General features: G+C 38.1%; 1 protein-coding gene across 11 annotated transcripts in view; it reads right to left on the bottom strand.

Annotated features, from left to right (window-relative positions):
* ARID1B (AT-rich interaction domain 1B) overlaps nucleotides 1-24,859 on the bottom strand; it is a 329,572-nt gene that overhangs the window by 285,063 nt on the left and 19,650 nt on the right. For all 11 annotated transcript variants that reach the window (XM_032101926.1, XM_032101923.1, XM_032101928.1 and 8 more), the window contains exon 3: nucleotides 11,621-11,815. In XM_032101926.1, coding sequence (XP_031957817.1) covers nucleotides 11,621-11,815 — 195 coding nt within the window. The remainder of the gene's footprint in view (nucleotides 1-11,620; nucleotides 11,816-24,859) is intronic.

The raw sequence follows: 24,859 nt of genomic DNA, 5'->3' as shown, positions 1-24,859 counted from the left end.
AACTGAACAGAGAAAGTTGCCCCAAGACAGGGAATCATAAGGAAAAAAAAAAAAAAGACAAGAAAAATCCCTCAAGGCAACCGCACACAAATACACTGCTGTATGTTGCTTGCTCCAATAACCACTTACACTGACTTCAACCATAGGAAAAATCATGGGACAAGAGTGAATTCACATCCTTTCAAAGAGTCCTACTGCCCAATTCATTCTGCCTTTTTTGAACACAATTGGGATTTTCACAGCATATCACAATCTGGTATCTGAACATATCACTTTCCAAACCAAGATGTTAACAGCGTAGATGAAGAACTCCAGCAAGTGCGCAAAAACAAGACCATGCTGTTTTCAACCACTTTCAAGTATATGGAGTATATGAAAGTAACAAAGAAAAGGCATCTTTTTTTCAGGAAAATACTAAGTCTTAGTATTCTTATTGCATCTTTTAGGTGAACCATTCACAGTATTTGTTTGCCATTGTAATTTCACACACCCCACACCAGGTGGTTATTAGATGAACAGTACCAGTGAAAGCAACAAAAGGACAACAAACACTGCATTTCAAAAATGAAGATGGCATAGCAATAAAGATGTGCAGATTTGTGTTACATTCACTGTAAAAATATCTCCAGGCTAACCAGAAACTGTTAAAGCATTCCCAGTATTTCCCACTGCTATGGTTTTACTTTAAAGGGGGAGGAAAGAAGGAAAAAAGAAAAAAAAAATCTGTGATTCAAAATGGAAGTTCAGTAATTATTCACAGCCCAGTATGTAACTGGCAAAATGACTGGCAAAGTTCTCAGCACATCAGCTCAGACGTATGTAAGCAAGGCATTCCTTCCCTGCGGTAGGCGGCCCCATGTCAAGCAGCTATGTGCTAGAACTTGTCCTGTGCTACCTGTTCAAAGGAAACTGTGCAAGAATATTTCAAGCTCTGACAGATACCACTTTGTGCAAAAACATCCACAGGAGTATTACAAAAAAAGACAGCACTGATGTTTCAGCAACCTCTGTGTCAAGAAAGGTGCTCTCCTGCATTTTTATTGACACGCAGGAAGCAGATGATCATTCCTTGTACAATCACTCCCAATACTGTTTTTCTACTAGTCCCAGGCTCTTTTCCATGCCTTTTTCCAAACTCTTATTTAAGAATCTGCACCCACCTTTTTCAGAGAATTTTCTATTTGGTATTGCAAATAGAAATGTTGCATCTCTGAGACAATAAAAAGTACCCAACAAAACCACAATGCAATAAAAAACCCTATCATTTGCAGCATTTCCTTACTACAAGATGAACACCAAATGCCAAAGTGTATTCTCCCTTCTTTCAGCAAATATTTATTAAAATACTGAGATTATCCAAGTTTATTGCCTGAAAGGATTCAGGACACAGCCATTCCTGCCTGTGTCTGGAAGTGGAATACATAACATCAGGTCCATGTATAAAAAATACTTTTCAAGTAAAAACCTCTTTTCTCCACTAAGCACAACACTACACGTAATATAGATCTTTCCACATTCCTATAAACAACAGTCTTACAACCATGTTAACTCTTTAACTCTTTTTAACTCTTTTTTTTTTTTTAAACTAGATTTACAGAAAGCTGAACTTTCTAAGTGCCTGCAAGGAGGTCTAAAGCAACTCCAGTAAAGACACAGCAACTCACATGTACACAGGGTTCTGATATTTTGTCAAGTTTTTATTCTGCTATACAGGATATTAATGCATGCCAAGAATAGGAGTGTATTTTTAGTCAGTTCTGCATGTGAAAGACAAAAATGGGATGACAGAACACAAGAGAGAAAGAAGAAAGAAAAGCCTACACCTAATACACCCAAAGTATATCTGATCTTTTCCTGGATATTCTTCAATTACTTTTTGTGGTTATGCTCCTCTTGTAACCCTGGTGTTATAGGCCTAAAGGAATATTAGAAAACATTATTTTTCTTGTAATGTATAAAATCAAAGAAGAAAAGGCCAAATATCCCACACAATCTTGGCATTTACTGAATCTACTCTTCACCACTTGCTGCAAGACTGCAAATTTACTCAGGTCATAAAACAATCTTCAGTTTTAGAAGGATACATGGAATTTCTCACAGCATCACCTCAGAGGACTAAAGACCCACCTGCCTGCTCTCCAACATCAGGTAGGATTTTTTTCTTTTGTGAACACGAGGTCTAAAGCAAAATTTTCTGCAGAACTTAAGGTTCATTTTAGAAATAATAGTTTCCTCCCTAGAATAACTTTCCAAACATAAAAGGACCATAAATCTATTAAGTACACACTTCCCAAACCTGCAGGGGGATATCTTGGCCTCTGATTTTCCTCAGTTTTGCCAATCAGCAATAAAATGAAACCAATGAAAAATACAAACCAGTCAATTTGCATCTGTCCTTTAAAACACTCTCCAGTACAGTAGAAGAGTCAAAAACACATGCCAATTTTCATTGCAGCCAGCTGGGAACGTTAGGAGAGACAGCAGAGGCAAGCAGTGGAGTTTCTGAGGAGGGGCAGGAGTAGCTAAAAGCAGAGGTCCTTGCTGAGCAGCCCTGCTTGCTTTGTCCATGCACAGGCTCAGTCTGTTCTTGGCATGGACTCCTAGGTGTTTGTTTCTATTAAGCACCACTTGCTGAGCACCAAACAGTTCAGAGAGAGAGACAATCCTGTGGAAAGAACAAGGTGGTTTTGCTAACCTGTCCTGTAAAGCACATCTTTGCCAACATGGCCTGTGAAACACACATGCATATAGACTCCAGATAACTAATGTTACTTCTATAATTAAAACAACATCTTCCCTAAATGGCTATATAAACCTTGTTTATTTTGATTGGACTCCTGTCTCAGAAGACAAGTTATACTACAGTTCGCCAAGAAATACACAGAAATCTCCTCATCACTGTTCTGTGAAAGAAACTAACAAGAAAGTGTAATTTGTCCCTTTGATGTACATACCAAAACTAAATCCACTCACTTTCCTAAAGGTGTATTTGGATATAAGATTCAAAGGTGATTTCTAATAATGTCCAGTCACTGAATTGTTTTATTACCTGGTATGTGTATTGCTCTTACACTCAAATGCAAAAAGCATCACTAAGAAACAATATTCAGAAGAGGAGGGAAAAAATGGAGTGTACAAAGAAATAAAGCAGACAATGATTTTCTCCTTGGTAATCCTCCACACCCCCAAAAGATTTTGTAAGATTCAGAGACGAAATACGTTATCAGCAAGGATGCAAGCATTTAACACATTTTTTCTATTTTAGGCAAAGCAATGAACAAGTACCAGAGAAGTATCCAAAAATGGGGTCACCTAAGGTAGCAGAAGAATAAAAGCTTACAGAGATTGCATGAGCTGTAGATTTGAGTTCTTCCTTAAGTTCTTAAATCTTTCTTTCATCGGTCTTGAAAAACAACAAAACACCAAGAGCTTAAAGTATTTACATTAGGATTTTTAGATGTGCCTTGTTAGAATAGTTTTAAGGAGCAATGCAATATTTAAACACACACGACTATTAGAAAAAATTACCTACAGAGAACTAAAATAGTCTCAAACATATTTAAGATTTTTTTTGAAGACTTTATTACTCATCTACTCCCACAAAAAGTCTTAGCAAAAAGCTCTAGGTGATAAAACATGAAAAACTAAAGCAGGTTACTGAGCAAGCTTGAATTGCACTGCATGGGACCCATGTCATTTAAGACTGACTACATAAAAAAGGTATGGAATTGGTTTTTAGCAGTACTAACTCTCTCACTGTAATTTTTGCACAAGTTTTGCTGAAGTTAAATCTAATATAAATCTTAGTTTATTTTTTAAAAAGTTGCTGCTAGCAATAAGAGTCTAATCTTGAACTACTGAAACATCAGATATTTTCTGAAAGGCCTTTTGTTCAAAGAAGAAAACTACCTGACTCTGTCCCAGGGTGACCAAAGTGAAGGGTACTGACCTGTCTCAGTCTGAAATTCTCTTCAGTTGACTTAGGGGATTAATTCTGCCTACCCTGATACCAAGACAAGTCACCCAATCCCAGCAACATGGCCCTGAAGTGAAATTGTAGTTCCAATGAAGTCACAGCATATTTCCCACTGATTTCCCCTTATCTTCAACCATATTTTCAGCTGTGGGAAACACGCTCCCTATTTTTAAAAAAGCATACTCTATTGCCTCCCTTGCTTCCTTTGAGCAAGTTCAAATTTACAGACAAATGATAGCATCTTCTGAGAAACTCATACCATGATTTAAAAAAAACAGAAAAAAAAGTTCGCTGAGTTCCCTCAGGAATACTGGGAAATACAGCTACAATATGGCTACAAAAATCTTATAGTATATGTGCATGATGGGTCGGGACATCATTTCAACAGTTTTGAGCATCAATTATCATTTGATTAACATTATTAACAAAAAACTACTATGACTATAATATTAACAGTCAATTATTCCTTACCTACACTTTAAAACCCTCCTGGCACAGTCATTATATGGCAGCTGTTGAACAGAGTAATGCAGCAGCCTTTTCTTAAAGCAAGATGCTTATTTCACTTCAAATGTAAATAAACTCATGTCTCCTGCTGCCATGTAAAATGAGCTGCTCATAAGTAAATGATTTTGTACCTTCCTAGTGAAGCAGCAAATAGCTCTCTGTTCTCCACTCCTGATCACCAAAATCTATTTCCTGCCTAACTCCAGTGCAGACTGACAGCTAATTCGGCTAGCAAACCAAGCTCCCAATAACACAATAATTGCTATTTCCTTTAACAATCACCGTTTTCAGAACACCAACACAGAGGGCTTGCATGTTTTCCTCTCTCATGCCCCCACTTCCAAGCAGAACAACAAATGTGATCACAGCTATTATATATTCCAGCTAAATGACAATCGTTTAGCAGTAACAAAAATACATTTCATTTGTCATAATACTTTGATAATTCTTACACACTTTCTGTGCAAATGTTGTCTGCCTCTTACTCCAGTATGGATGTAAAAATTAGCATTTACTGAACATCATTACATAGTAATTCAACAAATAAAAATGTTGACTCAGTCTCATTTCCGAGCCATCTCTCACCAGCTGAAAGATCAGTTCTTTCCCCTTTTCAACCTACATTTTTTTCTGCACTGTTTCAAAGAATGATGGAAGCTACTGAAATGTTTCTATTTACCATAATAATGCAATTCTCTTACTTTAGGGATTTTCTTCAGTAAACAATCTCAGATGACCAGCATTAAGATGAAGCGCTAAACTATCATAAAGACCTCAAACTTATGTCGAATTTGATTCTGTGATTATCTGTAATCTGTGCCCACCTCCCTCTATAGAGTGAATTGCACTCAATAGAAGGGATAATTCTAAAGGAGACAATACAACATAAAGCCTTATCCTGCCATGAACTAAAGCAGCAGCCTTTTTTTCAATTTAGTCAATGAGGCTTAGTATACCCAAAAGAAAGAACCATGCTAAACATTTTCCTACAGTCTGCACAAGCACAGTACCAAGCATTTTCCTAAATCTGAAATTTAAAAATCCCATTTCTTTACATGACAAAGAGCAGCAACTTTTCTTTGCCATTAACACTTGACTATCAAAAGACCCATTCTTAAAGATGACCTTACATGGAAGACAACTAGCTGTCACTTCTTGTCCGTTTTTCTAGTTCAAACTTTACATTCTCCAGGAAGCAGCAGTTCTACTTACTTTACTGATTTTTTTTTTTTCCTAGAGGTTTATAGAAGTTCAGCAGGATGGCAGATATATCATTCAAATAAAATGTTACTGAGGAATTCTTTTAATTAAAAGTATTTATGTTTTTAACAGAATAGGAAGTTGGGAAAAGTAATCCTTTAGAGTTTTGACATTTCTGCTTTCCAGTAATTAATGAAGTAGGTCCATAATCTGCTAGTAACAGCTCCAAATAAATGCCCAGTGAAAAAAGCAAACCAAAATAAATGAAACACGCAAACAAAAACCCAAATAAAGCACACACCCACCCACCACAAAAACCAATACCAAAGCCAAAAGAAAAACAAATGCCCCCCAAAACACCAAGGTAAATCAAACAAAAATCTGGAAAAATGTACTTCCAAAGCACATGCTGATCAAAGCTTCACACTCCCTTCTTATGTGTGTGCATCAAATTCATCTATCAATCTTTAAGAAAAAGCAACACATCTCGCTATTTTGTCCTCTGCTGGCTGTTTCTGAGATTCAATCACATCGATTCATTCTCTGTTCTTGCAAAATAAAGAGACTAAGAACCGAGAATGGTGCTTATTTTCAGTGTCTGTTCTCTTAACCAAGACTAACATCAATTGTGCTAACACCTACTTAGGAGCAAAAAAAACTGCAACGCATTTAACATCGTCTAGGTGGTGAGGGCAATTACACACACAGAGGACAGAAAAAGTAATCACTTGACCAGTATTTGCTGTGTGTATACGCCACATTTTAAGTTAATGGATCAGTGCAAAATATGAAAGCAAGCCTCACTTTCTTGGCATACTTCAATCTTTTAGAACGAAAATGACTTCACAAAGTAACACACACAACCAGCCAACCAGTAGTAAACACGTGTGTTTGCTGGCTTTAAAACTCTACCTGCCAAACCAACAGCCAACTGATTTCCTTGGCGTAAACTTGACATTTCCAACCCGGGACATTACCCAATAGGGGCGCTGTAAACCCTTTCCTAAATGATGTAATCACACTGCTGCTGCTATAGTTCTGGTTGACTTGCAGTTTCTATTACAGTAAATCCTTGCTACATATTCCTAGAGGTTTTACAACTTTTTTTCCCCTTTAAAAAAAAAGTTACTCCCCACATTGAAACTTGCCATATAAGACAACAACAGGCATATTTTCCTTACACCTCAAAATAATATGTATATCAAAAAAGGGGGGAAATGGAGTTAGTGCTTTTCTGAATATCTACAGTTCCATTCTTAAAACGGTGAGGACAGCGATAACATTTGGTTTTGAATTCTGCAAATCAAGAATATAAAAAAAAAATTAAAGGGACAAGTGATTAGCATCCTTTCATCTCTCAGTACTTCTATAGCAAAAAAAAAAGAGAAAGAATAGACTGAGGCTCAGGCCTCAAAACTTGTCTTGCAGCAAGCAGGCTCAAGGCACTAAGGCAACTGCATGATTGGTACTGAAATGTTCCATTTTAAATAGCTATTAGGAATGGCTGTTGTACATATCCATGCAAACATCTTTCATAAAGAATTTACTATGCGTTATAGCAACACGATCCTATTTACACAACAAGTTGTTGTTCCAGTCCATCAAGTACACAAGGAATTTTAATGCATGCTAAAAAAAATCAATTAGGAAATGATCATCTGATTAAACAGGCACATCACACCATTCGATTCTTTCAAACATATTCATAAATCCAAGCCTTCAAACTTTGCTGAAAACTTTCAAAACCTATAAGCAAATATTTCGAGTATATGATTTTTAAAGTTAATGAAATTCATCACAAAATAAAATACTGCATGCTAGTATCATGAAAAAGCAACACTACTGGTGGGAAAAAAGCCCTTTATTTTGATCGGTATTCTGAGGTCTTTTTATTTTTAGCAAAAATGACTTTACAAAGCAGCAGAAGGCTTTCCTACAGCCCACAGCACTAAAGCACAAAAACACTTTGAGAGGGCAATCAAACCAAATCCAGAAATAACTGATCATGGCATCATCACCTGCTTGACTGAGGTCCAAAAAGGGTGTAAGGCAAAAAAGAAGTTAAATGAAAAGCAAATTATTGTCTTTATAATCAGATCTTACTACTCAGATAGTACTTCACTTATAGTGAAATACATTGCAAAATCGAGCCTGAAGTTTTCAGGTGCTAGCTATACCTGCATATTAGGATTTTCAATTTTGACATCATATCTTTCTAATTCCAAGTGATATCTATGATATTAGAAACTGAAGTTAAATCTGAAAGAATATTTTTCTGCTTTCTGGTTTTACATACATTTCCTGGGTAAGAACTGCTAATAATCCTAAAATTACATTCACCCCATGCAAACCAGGAGAGAGGGTTCACGAGATTATGAGATAGCAGTATTAAGATTTACATGCAAGAATAGCATTTTAAAGTCTTGTTGTGACTTGTGTTTCAATCATGAAGACTAACAACATAGGCACAGGCCATCTTGCTCCCAGCTTTCTCTTGCCTTCTTCCCCCCTCTCCCACTGAAGGTGAATGGGAAAGAAACAAAATTCCAAATTTCCTAAAAATACAAAAATCTCTAAGGAATTAATTCGCCATATTAATACATACTGACAAGAGATATGTCAAGTCTGCTATCCTATAAATTAAGCATATGACTCTTTTAGTATCACCTTCCTTTCTCATACCTTCCCCTTTATATAGGTGTCAAATCAGTCCAAATGTTTTATATACTTATTTGACTCACACTGAGTTAACTGGACATGCCCTTAAAATCTTACAAAATGCTGCAGCACTCTTCAAACTGCTTAGCACTTTGTCTCAAGAGGCTTCACATGACAAATCTGTATCTCTGTTGTCAACTTTCAGAGAAGAAAGTGAAAATCTCAGGTTACCATTACCTTCATCACAATTTACCTGCCTTTCCCATATGGCTATTTATATATCTAGACCCCTTTATCTATCTTTAGCTATATTAGTGCAAAGAGATTGCCTGGATTTCAAATTGTGCCCCTTATGTAAGGCTCAGTGTGTTGGGCTGGGGCTTAAACACTTAGGAGATCTGCTTTCTCTCTTCAGTCCTTTGCAGTCGTGTCACAGAACGTATCCCATACCTTCCATAATCACTTCAACATCCTGCAATTTCCACAAAGAATTTTAAGAAAACCTGGGCGTTTATTTGCACCTTCATGTTTGGTAGCAAGCATGCCTAGACCAAACAGCAGTTGTAAGAGAATGTCTGCAGCACTTCATAGATACCCCTTTTACAACTGCTTAGCAGGCTATGTTTGACACCCATGCTGCAGATACATAGGCTGACTGCACCTGAAACATTTCATCTTTTCCATCCTCTTTCATCTTTCACTGCTTATGCCAGCAGCCTCCCTTCCTGCGAGAGAGCTCTTCCACCTCTGGGCTGCAGGCTGGAACACACTACTCTCTGCTGCAATATGACATAGACCAGCTAAGTATATCTTATTATCCTATCTTCAATTATCTTCAATTCTATCACTTCCATTAATTTTAGCTCAATCTTTAGGGTGTTGTTTTTCATCTTTATTTCTTCATTTGCAGCATCCTGCAGCAGAGCCTGCAAGTTGAAATCTGTCAAGTCCCATAGTTCTAACCTCAAGCCACAACACTTGCTGACAAAGAGCCAGACTTAACATTTCAAGGTCTTCTTCAAAATTCAAAAATCTTCACAGTTTAACAAAAAGCCTTCTTGTTTCATCCAAGGAAACAGAGTTGACACCCTCAGCTATCTTTGGGCAACAGCAAACTATAACTTAAAATAAGAACAACCTCTCCCATTGATGCTTCCCACCCTTCCTGCAGTGTGGCACTTCCACCCTCATAATCCATCTACTCAATGCTATCTCTGCACAATACTTAAATCTGAGCACGGTACATGTTTAAGGCCCAGTATTTTCTAACCAATCGAGTTTCTGTAAGTGCCTTGTGCTTTTGATAAATTCAGTGTGACACTCTAAAGCAGTCCAATTTCCAGAAAGTGCTGAGATTCATCTTCTGAAACTTCTGGCAATATTATATATTTTATATATCTATGATATCTAAAGTAGATACGTGCTACACAGTTTTAACAAGCATAGCTAGGCTCTCCTTATTTAATATTCATGTCACAGGAGTAAAAATCCAGCCAGGAATCAAACTGTGGCATCCTGTGCCAAAGACAACTTACCACTCAGCTGGTAAGTTGGCAATTCAATTTACAAACCTGCATTCCTGCATTTTAATCCTTTGTAGAAAGGTGGTAATATATGAGCAATATGAAAAGAACTGGATTCAGATCATTAGAGGTTCACAAACCAAACACACGAAGCTCTGGAGGCTGTCCAAAACAAAATCATGCCTAGGTGGTGATGTCCGTTCAATAAAAATTCAATGTCATAATTATCCTGTCCCTTTTTCCCCAAAGAGCTCTGGTGCTCGGGCCGGCGCTGCCGCTCAGCCACTTAGAGCAGCGCTGCGAGGAGACGGATGGGGCCGGCAGCCAATGGCGCTGCCAGGTCACTGCCTGCTGACGGGTAATTTACAATTACCAAGCAATTAGCAAATGCACTGCAAATTCAACACTCATCTCCGCGTAACACAGAATAACTCATTTTTAAATTAAAAATGTGTTTTAATAACTTCACTTTGGCTACAGCTACGCGGAGAAAAATAAAGCCTCCTTTATTCAATTTCTCCTCCCTTTTGCAACTGACAAAATGCTCTGCTGTCTGAATCTAGCAACCAAATATATTGTTTGGCATTTCTAAACTAAACAATCTCTTCCTTACCAGTAAGTATCTATTTAACAATGAAAAGAATAAAAATTAAGACTTGTGCTAATGATACTAGAATATATTTGAAACTGTTATTTAATTAACTGCCTGATTAACATCTTGTCCTGCTGGATAGGTGATAACAAGAATTGGCCAGGCACCTATCTGCCAGGAGTCCAAAATTTTATTTTCTTTTCTATATTTAACAAAAGATGACATAAAAAAAAGCTAATCTCTGACTGGTCAGTTGCATAAAACAAATGTTCTTTCCCATAAATGATCAAGTTACTGTTGTGCTCACGAGGCGGTGTAGAGCTCTCACTGCCTACACTCACATCCCTAATTAAAAAAAAAAAAATTAGCAAAACATTAGCTTCTTAACCTCGGTTTATCTCTCCCTCTTGAAAACTGCTGTATTTTCCTTAGTATATGGTATGCATATTGAGATCGACCTTCTTAAAAAGGGTAGGAAAATAGCTGAGACAAGAGGTCTCTATCAGCAGTGAAATCCAAGTAGATAAAAAGGAGATTCTTACCTTTCTATATACTCTGATATATTTAAAAAAAAAATCCTGACCTTAAAGAGATGGTAAAAGAAAAAAAAAAACCATAGGAAAAGCTACAGACTCCTACCAAAATGAGGGGAAAAAAGAAAACCAACCACCACCACAACAAACAGCTGATATAAATATGTAACACTTTTGTATGCGCTGGACTACAGTAGCCTTGATGTACTGATGTCAGCTGTAGGTTTTCATCTTACATTTAAATGTAAGCCAGAGAGAAAGAGAACATAAAAACCACCAAAAAAACCAAAAACAAAATAGCAACAACAGCAAAGAAAAGAACCAAAAAATATGCAAGGCTAAGTGGTGTCGACTGGAAAAAAAAGAAAATTCATGGCATTTGACATACTTCTCTCTCTCCAGAAAGATACCAGCAAAAACTAAATCGTTTTCGAACTGTAAGGGATTTCACAAAACAATCACACTGTGAACATAATTTATTTAGTTTTAAAACAGTCTTTCATCCTTGCTCTGCACAAGAAATCCTTATTTCTGGGGTTTTTCTCTTGCACCCTCTGTATTACCGCAGTGTCAGAACGGAAGAGAAAGAGAGGAGGGAAACCAAAGCAACCCAGAAAAATCCTCCACAAACCTGTTGCTGTGGATACTGCATTCCTCCCATGGCTGCTGGGGCTCGGCCCTGCATTCCCACGGGATAGCGCTGGGGGCCGGGAGGGCCGTAGGACTGCCCGGGGTAGGGGCTGCTCTGCTGTGCCTGAGAGTGAGGGTTATTGCCCATGCCGTACAGCTGCGGCCTCTTCATCACCATCGGATCCATCGGACTGCCCTGTTGGCAAATACAAGCAAAGGAATATTTAAGACATGCAAAGAAAAAGGTCAGAATCGTCATGCTCACTGCGGGGAAATTAGACACGTGTTTTCTCAATGCTTTATACATCAAATATTGACTTGACATACAAACTGGCAAAGTACCATACCCTGGTTCTCTGATTAATTAGATGAGGTTCTGAATAGTGAGTTTGGGACTTCTATTCCATTTAAAACAATGAAAAAAAAAAAAATTTTTGCACTAAAACTTGAGGCTGTTTGTTACCTATACAGACAGAAAGCAGAAAAACTGCTCAAAAAATTTCAGCTTAAGAAATAATTAAATATACTGCTGCAAACTGATTAGCATCACTGATGTTAGCGTTAAAACAAAAATAAAATAAAACCATAAAAATATATAAAGAGACACAAACAGTGGACAAGCCACTTAACCTTGAGAAAATGTCTGTTCTCCTACATTGAAAAAAAAGAGAAAGTGGAAAGAAAAGAAAGTTTCCAAGAAGTGAATGCATACAGAACACTGTATTTCAGCATTTTCCTATTGCTAGCGTGCACACTAATAAGTTTCCAGATCAAAAAGCAAGTCATAACCCACATATTACATGAAAGTATATTTGCCTCCTTAATAGACCTCAGAAAATCAAACTGCAACCAGTGATGGAGGGGGAAGGGAGGTAAGGGAGGGAAGTTTTATTTTTAGACTTTTTGGCAGCACTTACCAATCCCTGTAACAGTTTCAGGACAGGTGTCAACCATTGTGTAGTATTACTCTCATGTTTTATTACTGAGGACTAACTGAACCAGAAAATACCATACTTCATCAAGTGCAGCCCTGTATTGTTAATATGACATCCATTTTTTAATTCCTGAGTGCTAGTTAGATTCATGGAAGAATGGGGGGGGGAAGCTTTCAAAAAGCCTATCACAATCATGTCTTCATAAAAGTGAAACATACCCCCCTTCTACCCCCCCCCCCCAAAAAGACCTATTAATTCACCCAGCCAGCCCACCCCCCCCCCCCCAACAGGAGCAGGATTCCCTCCTGCAGCACATTTTGTACATGTTTTCCTGCAGCATACTGCTGCCCAGTTTCCTTTTAAAACCTCCTATGTAATACGGCTTCTTCAAGTCCTTTCTGGCTATTATATTCTGATGTAATAGTTATTATGACAATAACTAACATTTCCCACTCCCATCCACGTTTCTTCTCATCACTGATGTTTGTACTACTAACACACTACTTTTTTTGTTCTTATCAAAAATATGTCCTTTCCAAAGTCGTCACTGCTTAATGAACTATTATTCTTTCTTTACTGCAAATAAAATCCATCAAACCTCTTTTTTTTTCCACTCTTTTTTTTTTTTTCGCTCTCTCCACTACTACCAATACAAATTTTCCAGGAATGTCCCCCAAAACTAATACAGTATTCTGAATATGGGCACACTACACCTGAGGAGATGGAAATGATAACCTCCTCCTCACATGACACCTCCATTCACTTCAGAAGAGGACCACCCTTTTTTTGCTACCATAGCAAATTGCACATTCACTTCTAATTTTGGGTATTACTCAGCTATTTTCCCTTTATTATTTGCCTGCTCCGTGGCCAGATTAGAAGTTTCTATTTTTTGCCACTAAATGTCCCTGGGTAATTTACTATTTATATTTCATACTGTTCAAAATCAATGGTTCCTCAACCACTTCAGATCACCTGATCCACAACAACATTCTCAATTTTTTCTTTTTTTAGGGCCATCATGCATTCTTCACCACAGTTTCAATTAAAAACACAAAGGCTAAGCAGATGAACTATAGATTCCTTCTTACAGTGTCCCAGGGGACAACTTACATTTCCTCCTAGAGACCACAATACCTCATCTATGTTTACTTCTGTGTTTTAATGTTCATTCTGTGCATCACCCGTCATATTCATCTTCTCAAATACAAATCCTTGTTCAAAGCGAGTCTTGAATTTCCTCCATGAGATTCCCATGAAGCCAAAGAGCACTGCTCATTGCCACCATCTTCTGTTTCAGGGTGTAATTTCCAGGTCTCCATCTCCAATAACAACATTTACTCAAATTCAAGTTTAATTAATTTTGAGTGTAGTATTTTCTTTTCTGCATCCATTCTTAAATATAAACAATGCAGATAGCTACACAGCTAAAGAGTATGACATTTTCCATTATTAAGACTACGTTCAGGTGCATATAAACTTTGCCAAACTTCAAGCATTTAGGCTGAAATTTTCCAGGGCATATGTATGCTTGAGGCTGAAATTCTCTGGAAAACTCAGCAGAAAACGTTCAGCTATGTCTTAGAATGAGGTCACAGAAAAATATATGGTTTATGTTCTCACATAAAACACTTGAAAATACCTCTTGAATACCATGCTTTGAGGCAGAGAATTTTAATTTCCCAAGGTGACACTGGACATTTGTGAAAGGCAAGGCATGTGCCCCTGTCAGAGAGAGCACCTGAATGTCACCAGACTGAAAGCAAAGGAGGAATAAACAGGAGCACATGAGGGACAGGGCAAGGCTTCTTCGGAGTTACAAAGTGTATGGAGGCTGCCTTGAATGTGCCGGACACAGAGAGAGGGACAAGGAGTTAAAAAAGCAGTGGAGACAGAAGTGAGGCAGAAAGAGTTGAAGGGGAGAGGAGGAAACAAGGTCAGGAGGTGACATGGATACAGGCCAAAGAGTCTGTCCTCTGGACTAGTGACCTCCAAGCAGCGGAGCTTCTGTGCGTGTGTTGGGAGAGTGAGCCTCAGTGCCAGTGCATCCTTCCTTCCCTTCCTTCTCACCAGCCTGCCATCATTGCACTTCTCCGTGTTCTCTCCAGTGAGCTGCTCCTCTTTCCCTGAGGTGATATCCCTCCAATTCAGAAAGGTGGAGGGATGAAGAGCCTCAGATATTGCTGTAAATCCAGTCACCAGAGGCTGCAGTGTCTCACACAAAACTGGAATCGAGGGAGCTGTGGTCGCTGGGTAGCAAGGGACCTGGAGATGCTCAGAACTTACTGTGAACACTGCAAGTCAAGCACCTGGACCAAGGACTGGAGATACTTGAATATGAGAGAGCTAGACTGAGAGAGAGCAGTAACTGTGCCTGGGAAAATTACTGGGACAAGCCACAGGGACCCACCCTAGCTGTCAGTGCTGCCTGTTCCTCCTGCCTCCAAAGCTCTTAGGGAAAGAACAGTAGAGTGCTCTGTGATCTCTAGGGTTGGAGAAGACGGACTCAGTGAGGAAACATTTCTCAGCCTACGCACTGGTCAGTCCTTATGGGGGGGTGGCAAGTCACCACTGCTATTCCTGACTCCCTTCAGATTATATCCCAAAAGAAATCTACCAGTTACTCAGTGGCTGTCAACATATTTCTGCAAGGCAAAACAAAACCAAAGAGCCAGCTCTTCCCCAGGGTTAAGAAACAGTACTGCAGAAGCTGAGAGTTCTTGGAATTAAGTTTGCCCTTGCAACATTAAACGTGTCTCCTTCACAGAAGTGTGGCTGTGTCTTTAAACACACAGCCACACTTCAACCCACACAGGCAGCGATGTCCTGCTCCAGGTGTCCATGCAGCACAGGGCAGTGAAGGGGCTACTGTGAGCTACTGGAGCAAGGGCTTCACTTATCATACAGAATAGGGAATGAAGCAGACAATTGTCTTGCCACTTAAAGAAGCTGTGTGCTGCTCAGGCAGAAATGGACTCTACCTCTGCATCTGCCACAGTTTTTCACTAAACCAAAAAAATTTCAAAATTTACCAATTGAACCCATCTTGAATTGAAATCATGGGGCTTAAATTGCAGGAAATGCTGCGCATCTACAACTGCAACTATTTTGAATTTGATTATAGATGTGCTCTGAAAGTGTTTCCACAAACTGGGTGTTTCAAAAAATTTAATCTACAGCCATCAAAACCAGACCAAACTTCCTACAACAATGCCTCAGCTTCCCTGCTGCAAAAATGAAAAAAATGGGAAAAAATTTCCAATCCCAAAAATGAACAAAAAAGCCCCATCATTTCTTCAACACAGAACCAATTTTAGAATTTAATATGTTCATGATCAATACCACTGAAAACTCTCTAACAAAAAGACAAATTTTGTCTTCAGAACAGTGTATGGTGAGAAAGACGTGGAGCCATACACTTAACAGAAAGAAGAGCTGCTCATCAAGTACTGTGTCCCCCTTACAGTGAAGGTAAAAATTTCAATGTAACTTTTTCCAGCTTCAATGCATGCACAGTTTTTAGCTTTATCATTCTTGTAGACTTCCTGGTCTCATTCTTATAGCAAGATTTTCTCTCATCCATGACATTTTGAAAACTTATTAGAAGGAGTTGTTAATTGAGACATACATATTATCATCTTATCTGAAGGTTCCTTTAACATTTATTAAGTTCCAATATTTTCTATAACATCGGTTCCAACAGTTTTCAAAGACAAGTCTTCAGTGACAGGATGATTATGAGAAGTATCAACCGCTTTCTGCTGTAGGGATCATAACCCAACCCCTCCACACCTGCTCTCTAACATTTACCAAAAATGACAGCATTGCTCTACCTGAATCACATTCCTCTAAAACCCAGCATGCATGTTTGACTACAAATGGATGACTTGTGTATTTTCACATCTTCCATGCCTTTACTTAATTCTATTACATGCTGTACTGTGAAGTTTTAATTACTTATTAAATTTTATTTTAGTGTCACTGTAGTAATCAATATCCATTAGTTTCTTTTCCCGCCTTTACAGAACAGTCCAATTTTTCTCTAGTGCTATTTTACTCCTAATACACACATTACCATTTTGCCAGTTTATCTAGTGTTTGCTCATGCTATTTTTTACTGCCATACTCTTCCAGGCAAGCCTAGATGGATTCTGCCTTTTGCTTCTGATTCCTCACCTCCTCTTCAACTTGCTGCATTTCATTTAAACTTTGCGTAGATCTGCAGGTCCTCAAAATACCTCAGTCTTGTTCTTTGTTCCAGTACACAGAAGTATTATAATTTATAACCTCTTTATTATAGTTCCTATCTCGTGTCAGTATCAGATTCATTTGCACATGTACTATCTTTGTGAGAACAGAGCATTTCATAAGACTTCTTGCCTATTACGTGCCTTGCGAGCACATTAAAACACCCAGTGGAAGGTTTGCTTATGATTTCAACAGGGCCAAGGTTTCATTCCCAGTCTTTAGACTGACAATACAGCCATTAAGGTAGGACACTGAAAAGCCTACACTGCTTACAAATAATCACTGACAACCTTTTTCTCTTACCTGCTCCTTTTTTCAATGTTTTGTATAAAAGAATACATAAACTCGACATTCCTGCTATAGGCAGAAGTGAAAAAATTAATATTCTACACCCACTTGTAAGCTTAGTACCACCACCACTTCTGTGCTTTTCCCATCCAAAACAATCAAATAAATCACCTCACCCTGAAGTACCTGGAGATTCAATTTCACCTTTTCTAAAGTGAGAGAAAAATACACTACCATTTTCTTTTGTCATTTAGCCAGTGTTTTCCCAGTTACCTCATCTATACTCAGATCTGAGGCAGCTTGCACAAGAGAGTAACTTGAGAAGCAGTCTGACCAAAATCAGCTCTTACTTTTAAGGCATTACTAATGTTATGCACACATTATATATATCCACTATTAAGTTATCAATTAGTGTTTCACTTCTAACAACAAAATGTTTATTTGAATGATGTTTATGAATATGAACAACACCAGTCACTAACATGTCCATTTAAAGATGCCACTAAGACCCCCAACACTGAAATCTCAAGCCAGGGAGGAGCGGGAGTCACTTTAGTAAGGTCACAATGGAATTTAGATATGAATCCCATCCAGCTAGTGCTCTTTTCTACAAGGCAAACAGAGCAATTCACTAGAAGACAAGAGTATTTACATGAGAGATGTAACTATTTCTCAAGTGAAAGTGTGCTTTTTTGTTTGTTTAAACAAAAATGAAAAGAGGCATTGGTTTGGCTGATAACAGCAAATGCTGCGATTTAAAGTGACTACAAGGCACAGAGCACCCCAAGTAATGCTCCACCATTTGTGCCTATAACAAAACAACATGAACTCAACACTCCCAAGTAGGCTTCCTCTCAAACTCCTAGAGCTATGAATACAATAACTCTTTGTTTATTGATTAATCTGCAGCCAAAGCTTCTGTCTCCATATTAAAAAAAAAAAAAAGAAAACCCATCTCTGTATAAAAACCAAAGCCTTGAAACCTCATAATAAATAAAGACAGCTGACAATCAGTTACCAACATTCCAAGAAAGATGGGCATGAAGCTCTCAACTCTAGGTCAGACACCAAGTCACAAATTTATCGCTAAAGATAATCACGAGTATTCAATATAATACAATGACACAGCTGGCATGAGGATGGAACTGCAGAAAAGATAATCCATTCCTAGATAATGTCATCATTTGTATGAACATGTACAAGGACGCCTCAGCCAACGTTTTTACGTGACAAAAGTGGGAGTATCAAAACAACTCTTGTTACGTGTTTTTCAATATCCATTTAAGAAAGCTGCAAGCAACTATTAAAAAAGTATGAATGTACAGCATTAAATTCTGACATTAACAATAAAGTCTGAGCACTGACTGGCAAATATACTTCCTATTTTTTTGAAATAGGAAATCTACTGTCTGTTTTACTAAAATTTTAATTAAAAAAGGCAGTTGCACAAACACAGTAAGTAGTAAGCAAAACCAAAAAGCTGAGTTCAACATAAGCCTATGATAGAAGAAAATCCAGTAAATGAAGAAGCATACACTAGCAGAGATTTCACATAAATAACCATTTTCCTGTTCTTAAAAGCTCTGCATACTGTCTGATTTCAGCTGCAGGGCGACATCAGAAAGATTATTTCCCAAAACAGAAAGTAAGTAATTAACAAGGGGAAAGAAAGGAAAAAAAATCAAAGCTATGCCCCACAAAGAAATCAACTACTACTATTTACAAATAATTTATAAAAGCAACTGTTTTTGCAGGGTGAGGGAGAAGGATATACTGTTTTTCAGTCTTCTGAGTGGTCTTTAACACGCACAACCTGAAAACTGTAAGGCCCGTGAATCAGCCATTCTCTATTTATTATTTTGCATACAGATAAAACTAAACAACTACTGAAAGAACAAATCACAACAAACATAGCAAAGAAATCTGTTTTTAATGAAGTGTACATAACTAACCTCTTCAGTTGCCACTACAAGTGCATGCAAAGGTTAAGAAAACATCAAGAAGCAATTATACACATTAACACAGCTGATGGCCAAAACAATCCTAGGTTTCTGACAAGTTCACATGGATATACAGCTCAGAACCGCTGTCCCTGTTGACAGCTAATAGGTTACTCTGAAGTTAGCTTAATGTGTGTCATCTGTCCTCATCACACCTGAACATTCAGTGTTCTCCTGTAACCCACTTTCCTAGTATCAAACTTCTTCCAGGAAGTACTTAGGAATTATAGTCCTGTCTTTAGATTTGTCTTCTCCAACTTGGATGCCCCTACAAAGAAGACCACTTTTCTTTAGGCATGCAGAAGCTTTACTCCCCTCCTCAACAAGTTTGCAGCAATTTCTAGTGCAAGAGAATTCAGAGGTTCTTTAAAACGTCTTCTAGCAAACCTATCTGCAACTATACAACAGGTCACTCACTCCAGCTGCTTCTCCTATGTGCTGCCAGATAGTGACCATGCTTTAACTACTTCCATCCACAGTCCAGCATCTGAACTCAATACTGTGTTGGATGGTTTTTCACCAATACAACAGCTTTGGCACTGAAGCATGGGCAGACACGGGCAGAGCTCTCAATCTGGCATTTCTACTGTCAAAATAGCAACCCCCAGCAGGAGAGCAAGGCAGCTAGCAAGGGAAAATAGTAACCTAAAGTTCTCAAGCTAGATTTACCAGTGGATGCCTCAAAGCTTTAAGGCCTCCTCAGTAGCCAAGGCTATGGCTTAACAAGGAAGAGAAAATCCATTCACAAACCCAGAAAACCAAGTTAAAAAAAGAAAAGCCCCACCCAAAATACCAGTTACTTCTATTTTGTCTGGCAATGAAGTTCTCAGCTTCCTAGACAAGTAAACACCTTCACTCACTGTGCATGGCTGCCATCTGGAACTCGGAAAAAAAATTCCCTTACCTACTTTGTACAGCTCTTACACAAACACGGCGTTAGATGGACAGAAAAGGATGTACTAAAAATAGTGTCCGTCAGCCAAGGAATAGAGCACTGCCCTGAGTGGAACGAGGGGAGCTCTGCAGGAAGGCTCCCTGCAGAGAAGTATTGCAGTAAGAGGGAGAAAATGCACAACGTCCTAAATATATACGTAATGGTGGGGAGAGATGTAAATGGAAAAAATCCCACATTCACTTTAAATTTTAAATAAAAATCTTCCTCAACCTAATATGCCAGTGGATCTGAATACACTTTTTCAACTACTTGGATTTACTTACAGGAATGAAATTATAAGTTAGATGTATTTAATTGCTGGAGAGAACACTAGCTGAGAAAGTGACACTGTGAACACTGGGGACGACAGCGTACCCACAAAAAGGTATAACCGATCACATCTAGGTCACAAGCCAAAAGTACATACAGTTAGCTGCAGATTTTTTCCACTCCAAGAGATATATATAGTTCTATATTAACACACACACACACACACACACACACACAAAGGTATGCTGGTCATATATCCTCAGCATTTATGGCAAATTATTAATCAAGTCCCACCTGAAACAATTTGTTAAATTGATTTTAATCACTGGGCCTCTCATGTGAAGCTTTGTATAATCAGCATTTCATTTACAAAATTAATTGCCTGATTGATTCTCAAGAGGCAGTAGCTGTCATTACACTGCTGTCATAACTTTTGAGTAGGGGTGTCACAACACTGAATTCTGACAGTATGAAGAGCACTGCTATTTAAAAAATGAGGGCGGGGAGGTAGGGGGGAAACAAATACAGTGATTTCACAGAATTGCTCTTTAGCCCGATAGAATGTTAAAACCATTTCCCAGCAGTTTCAGCCAGCCTCCCCGTTTTCCATTCATTGAATAATGCGCTACTCAGCTATTCAGTATCTTTTCTTAGAGGCAGGTTCATTTAATTCAATTTTATCATAGTTGTGGTTGCATAAAATGAGTTTGTTGTTGAATATACAAAAGATTTAATCACAGGCCGCTCTTAGGTTATTTGTAGAGCAGAGTTTGACTTTTAAACACATGGAACTTTTTTCCACATCCAAAAACGTCTGGAAAGCTATTTTCAATTAGATTTTTTTTTTTTTTGCTGTTGTTCCTAAACAAAGCAAAGCAAACCATAACTTTACAGAACTTATCAGGAGCTCCTTTAGAAAATTTTTTTTCCTCCCCTTGTACTTTAAGCTGTGTATGAGCCTCGGAGCCCTGCCAGAGTTGGAGCAAAGCTCCTCTCTTTGCTGTAGGTACTCCTGTGCCCCATTGCTACTATATTCTTGGAAAAGACCGGTGCTCCAGAGAGGCGGCGCAGGCCAGTGGTTAGGGCACTGAGTCATAAGACAGGACTTCTATTCCTGGCTCAGCAGCTGACCTGATATGCAAACATGAGCACAACACTTCACCTTCCTGTGACTGGGTTTTCACTCTCATAACAGCAAGTATTATATACACTTTTAACAGGGAAAGAGAGATGAAGACTTTGGGGAGATGGATGTCAGTTATTAGCAACAAGAAAGAGGACTAGGAGTCAGGAAGAGTAGGCTAAGGGAGGAAAACCCGCCAAACCTCTACAGAGTTTGAAAAAAGGAGAAATTGCATCAACAGGCTGCAACAAGGTACTCTAAACATTCAGAATTCTATGTTCCAAAGGAAAAAGGACCCTGGAAACATCTTAAAAAGGAGGGGGGAAAAAAGCTCAAAAATAAGCCGCTCAACTGCTCAAATTCAACCTGATACACTAGATTTCATCAAGTGGTCATGAATGAAGCAAATGTAAAATTTCTAGGCCATGTTCTGAGATTACACTAATACCAAAAAAACGCAAATGACAACTCTTCAAAAATCACATTATACTTACTGCTGGTATTTGTAACTGACCTCACCAGAATGCAATTCCAGAATAAATCAGGTAACATTAGAATCTAGCAGATACTCTAGATAACACAGTCACTCTTTTCTTCCTACCCCCCAATTCTTAGTCTCATCCCTAACTGCTGTCAAATATTATTTTCCATTCCTCTCTGCAAAGTGCTCTGCCACTTGAGTGGCTTTATGCAATTTTCTTTCCTTTTTGCAGGTGTCTGAGTTCATGATAAATAAAATTGGGGAGGAGGGGAGACATGGACAGGGGGACACCAAAACAAACATCATTTACAAAATTGATAGGTTACTGAAATAAAGATGCATAAAAGGATAAAACAACGGAAAACTTCACCAGGCAAACAAAAGCAAATGGCTGTTTTCTTTTTCCATAGCCATAACACGATATTTCAGCTAAGGGAGGATCAGAAAGTTCTGTCCACACTGAGAAACAGCTGCCAGAGTTTTAAGTTATATCCTTCTTCCACACCAGCAAGAGTTCAGAAAAAGGAAATAATCAGTCACCCTATTCACAACATGGCATAGCAGACTGGGACCCTAAAAAGCAGTGTAAAGCACTGATTTTCTGTATTTGTTGGTTTCTAGCTTCAGAGCAGGTAACTTACTCATTAATCTATCATCTTCTCAAGCCTAACTTTTTTTTTTTTTTAAATAGGTAAAAAATGGTCTTAATTAAAAAAAAGAAAACAGGGGAAAGCCCCTAGCTAGAGCCAATATATGCAGAATTCCTGAAAGGATATATTTAGCATCAGGATAATTGGAAAGCAAACTTAGCTCTATAACAGAAGCCTTGTCACTTCTTCAACTGCCAAGAAACTTCTCTTATAACGTATTTTCTATATTAAAACTGCTTCCTGTAGAGACTGAAAAAACTTGGTTGGAAATAGTGCAAAAATTTAAGTTACCTGGGAACTCACTAGTTCATCTCTTTTTACCATAATTCCATAATGATCTCTGTATCACACTGGTTGAACATCACAAAGATCCAGTGTCCCAGTTAGAGACATACCAGCAGCGTCAGCTCATTCCAAGGGTTAACTACAAACAGACAATGAATCTGGAGCTACATACCCATATTGTGGAGCTGGGGCAATAGAATTTTGGTGAGTACCTGCCTGTGATTATTTTGCGTTTATAATGACCGTTCTCATCAACACAGACACTGTCAGCAGCACGGAACTAAGTTCCTGGGCAGGAGCAAAACAAAAATTCACCAGCAAGCAACAGGTGATTTAAAGCACCAGAAAATGAAGAGAGGTGTCAGTAGTTAAAATAAAAATTAAAATCAATCACCAGAACAAACTACAGTTATGAGTGGGAATTTTCATTATTGATTGAAAACATTTAATAGTTAAGTTATAAATTAGAAGAAACAGTAAACTGAAGGTTGAAACCCTTGTGTCACTTGAGAGAACAATGTGACTAGAAACCATGAATCCACACACATGCCTACATTCACACCCGCTCTATTGTATAATGTAACTGATTCCCAAGTATCATTTTACAATTCTGATTAGGTATTACAAAAATCTTGTTTATTAAATTGCTTTCTTTAGGCATTCATAGCTGCTAATTTGTTTCCAACTAAATCATGTATCATCTGAAAAAGATTACATTGCAACAGCGAAACAACACTCCTGGGATTACACTTCATCTGGGTTTTAGAATTAAAAGGACAAAGACTTGAGGAGTTGTAAATTTCACTTTAAAGGTGGTGGTGAGAACATCCTGCAAGTAATTCTAAAACTACTAGTGCACTTAGCATGTAGCAGCTGGACTGAAACAAACATAGCAAGTCAAAAACTCAAAGTATTAAGGGATCTGATCATCTTTAAAATTTAATTTCTACAATTTAAAAAATCGATCAACATGTATGTATTTATACAAACATTTTGAAAGCAAAATAACTTCTTGTTATCGTAATTCAAAAGCTATGGCTGAATTAAAAATATTGTCAGCTCTAATTCCCACATTTTAAACAAAGTTAAAATTTTGCAGAGATTTGGGAATGACTTTGGAAGACCTCTAGAGAAATGACCTCCAAAAAATGTATCTCAATGTTAACACAGAGTTCGCTGTGGCTTACTCAGGGATAAAAAAGTCAGACCTGGGTTTAAACCAGGTCAAATTCTGGTTTACCCTAGAGCCTTCACCTATTTCTCAAAACTGGCAGAAGTCACTAAGTCTTCATTCTGTTCTTGCAATCACAACAAATGGGACAAATTCTTCCACAAATCCTGCCAGACTATGAAACATCCCAGAGCATCTCAGCTCAAACACATGCATGTAACACATACACACAGGTAAGTGCAGAAATAAAGAAAAAGGTTTAATCATGGGTATGAACACCTCTGCAACAACTCATGTAGGACATTCAGAATTAAATGCATACTTTTAGTATAACCACTATCCAGAACTTTCCGTTTCTCTACAAAGAAGGCATGTGCTTTCAATATATGATCATAATTTTCATTCAATATCACACCATTTAAAATTAAATTAAAAATCAGCATTTGAGACATATCTGGTCTGAGAAATATGAAAGCAGGAAAGCTGATCCACTTCTTCAGTATTTCTCAACCAAAAAAAAATTATTTAACAGGAAACCTGATTATGCCATATTCATAGAACTGCCTTCCCTCTCCCACAGCAGAAACCATTATATTTTCAAATTCTCTCTGCCTGAAAACTCTTGGCTTCTTTCCACTTCTATGCCCATCTCTTATTTCCCAGTCCTTAAGAGAGCCCACATCAGCCATCATGCAAAAACACCAACACAGCTTTCTAAATGCACTTCAAAGAAACTTCTTTATTTGTTAGAGAGGATCTTCAGGATTAATGAGCCCCCTTTGGGCACAACCCAAAATAGAATATTCCCAACTTCCCAAAATTACTAAATCTAGAACAGAAGTAAAATTAACAATC

The sequence above is a fragment of the Corvus moneduloides genome, chromosome 3, assembly GCF_009650955.1.
Source record: "Corvus moneduloides isolate bCorMon1 chromosome 3, bCorMon1.pri, whole genome shotgun sequence".
Classification (NCBI taxonomy): domain Eukaryota; kingdom Metazoa; phylum Chordata; class Aves; order Passeriformes; family Corvidae; genus Corvus; species Corvus moneduloides.
This window is presented reverse-complemented; position numbering and strand designations above follow the sequence as displayed.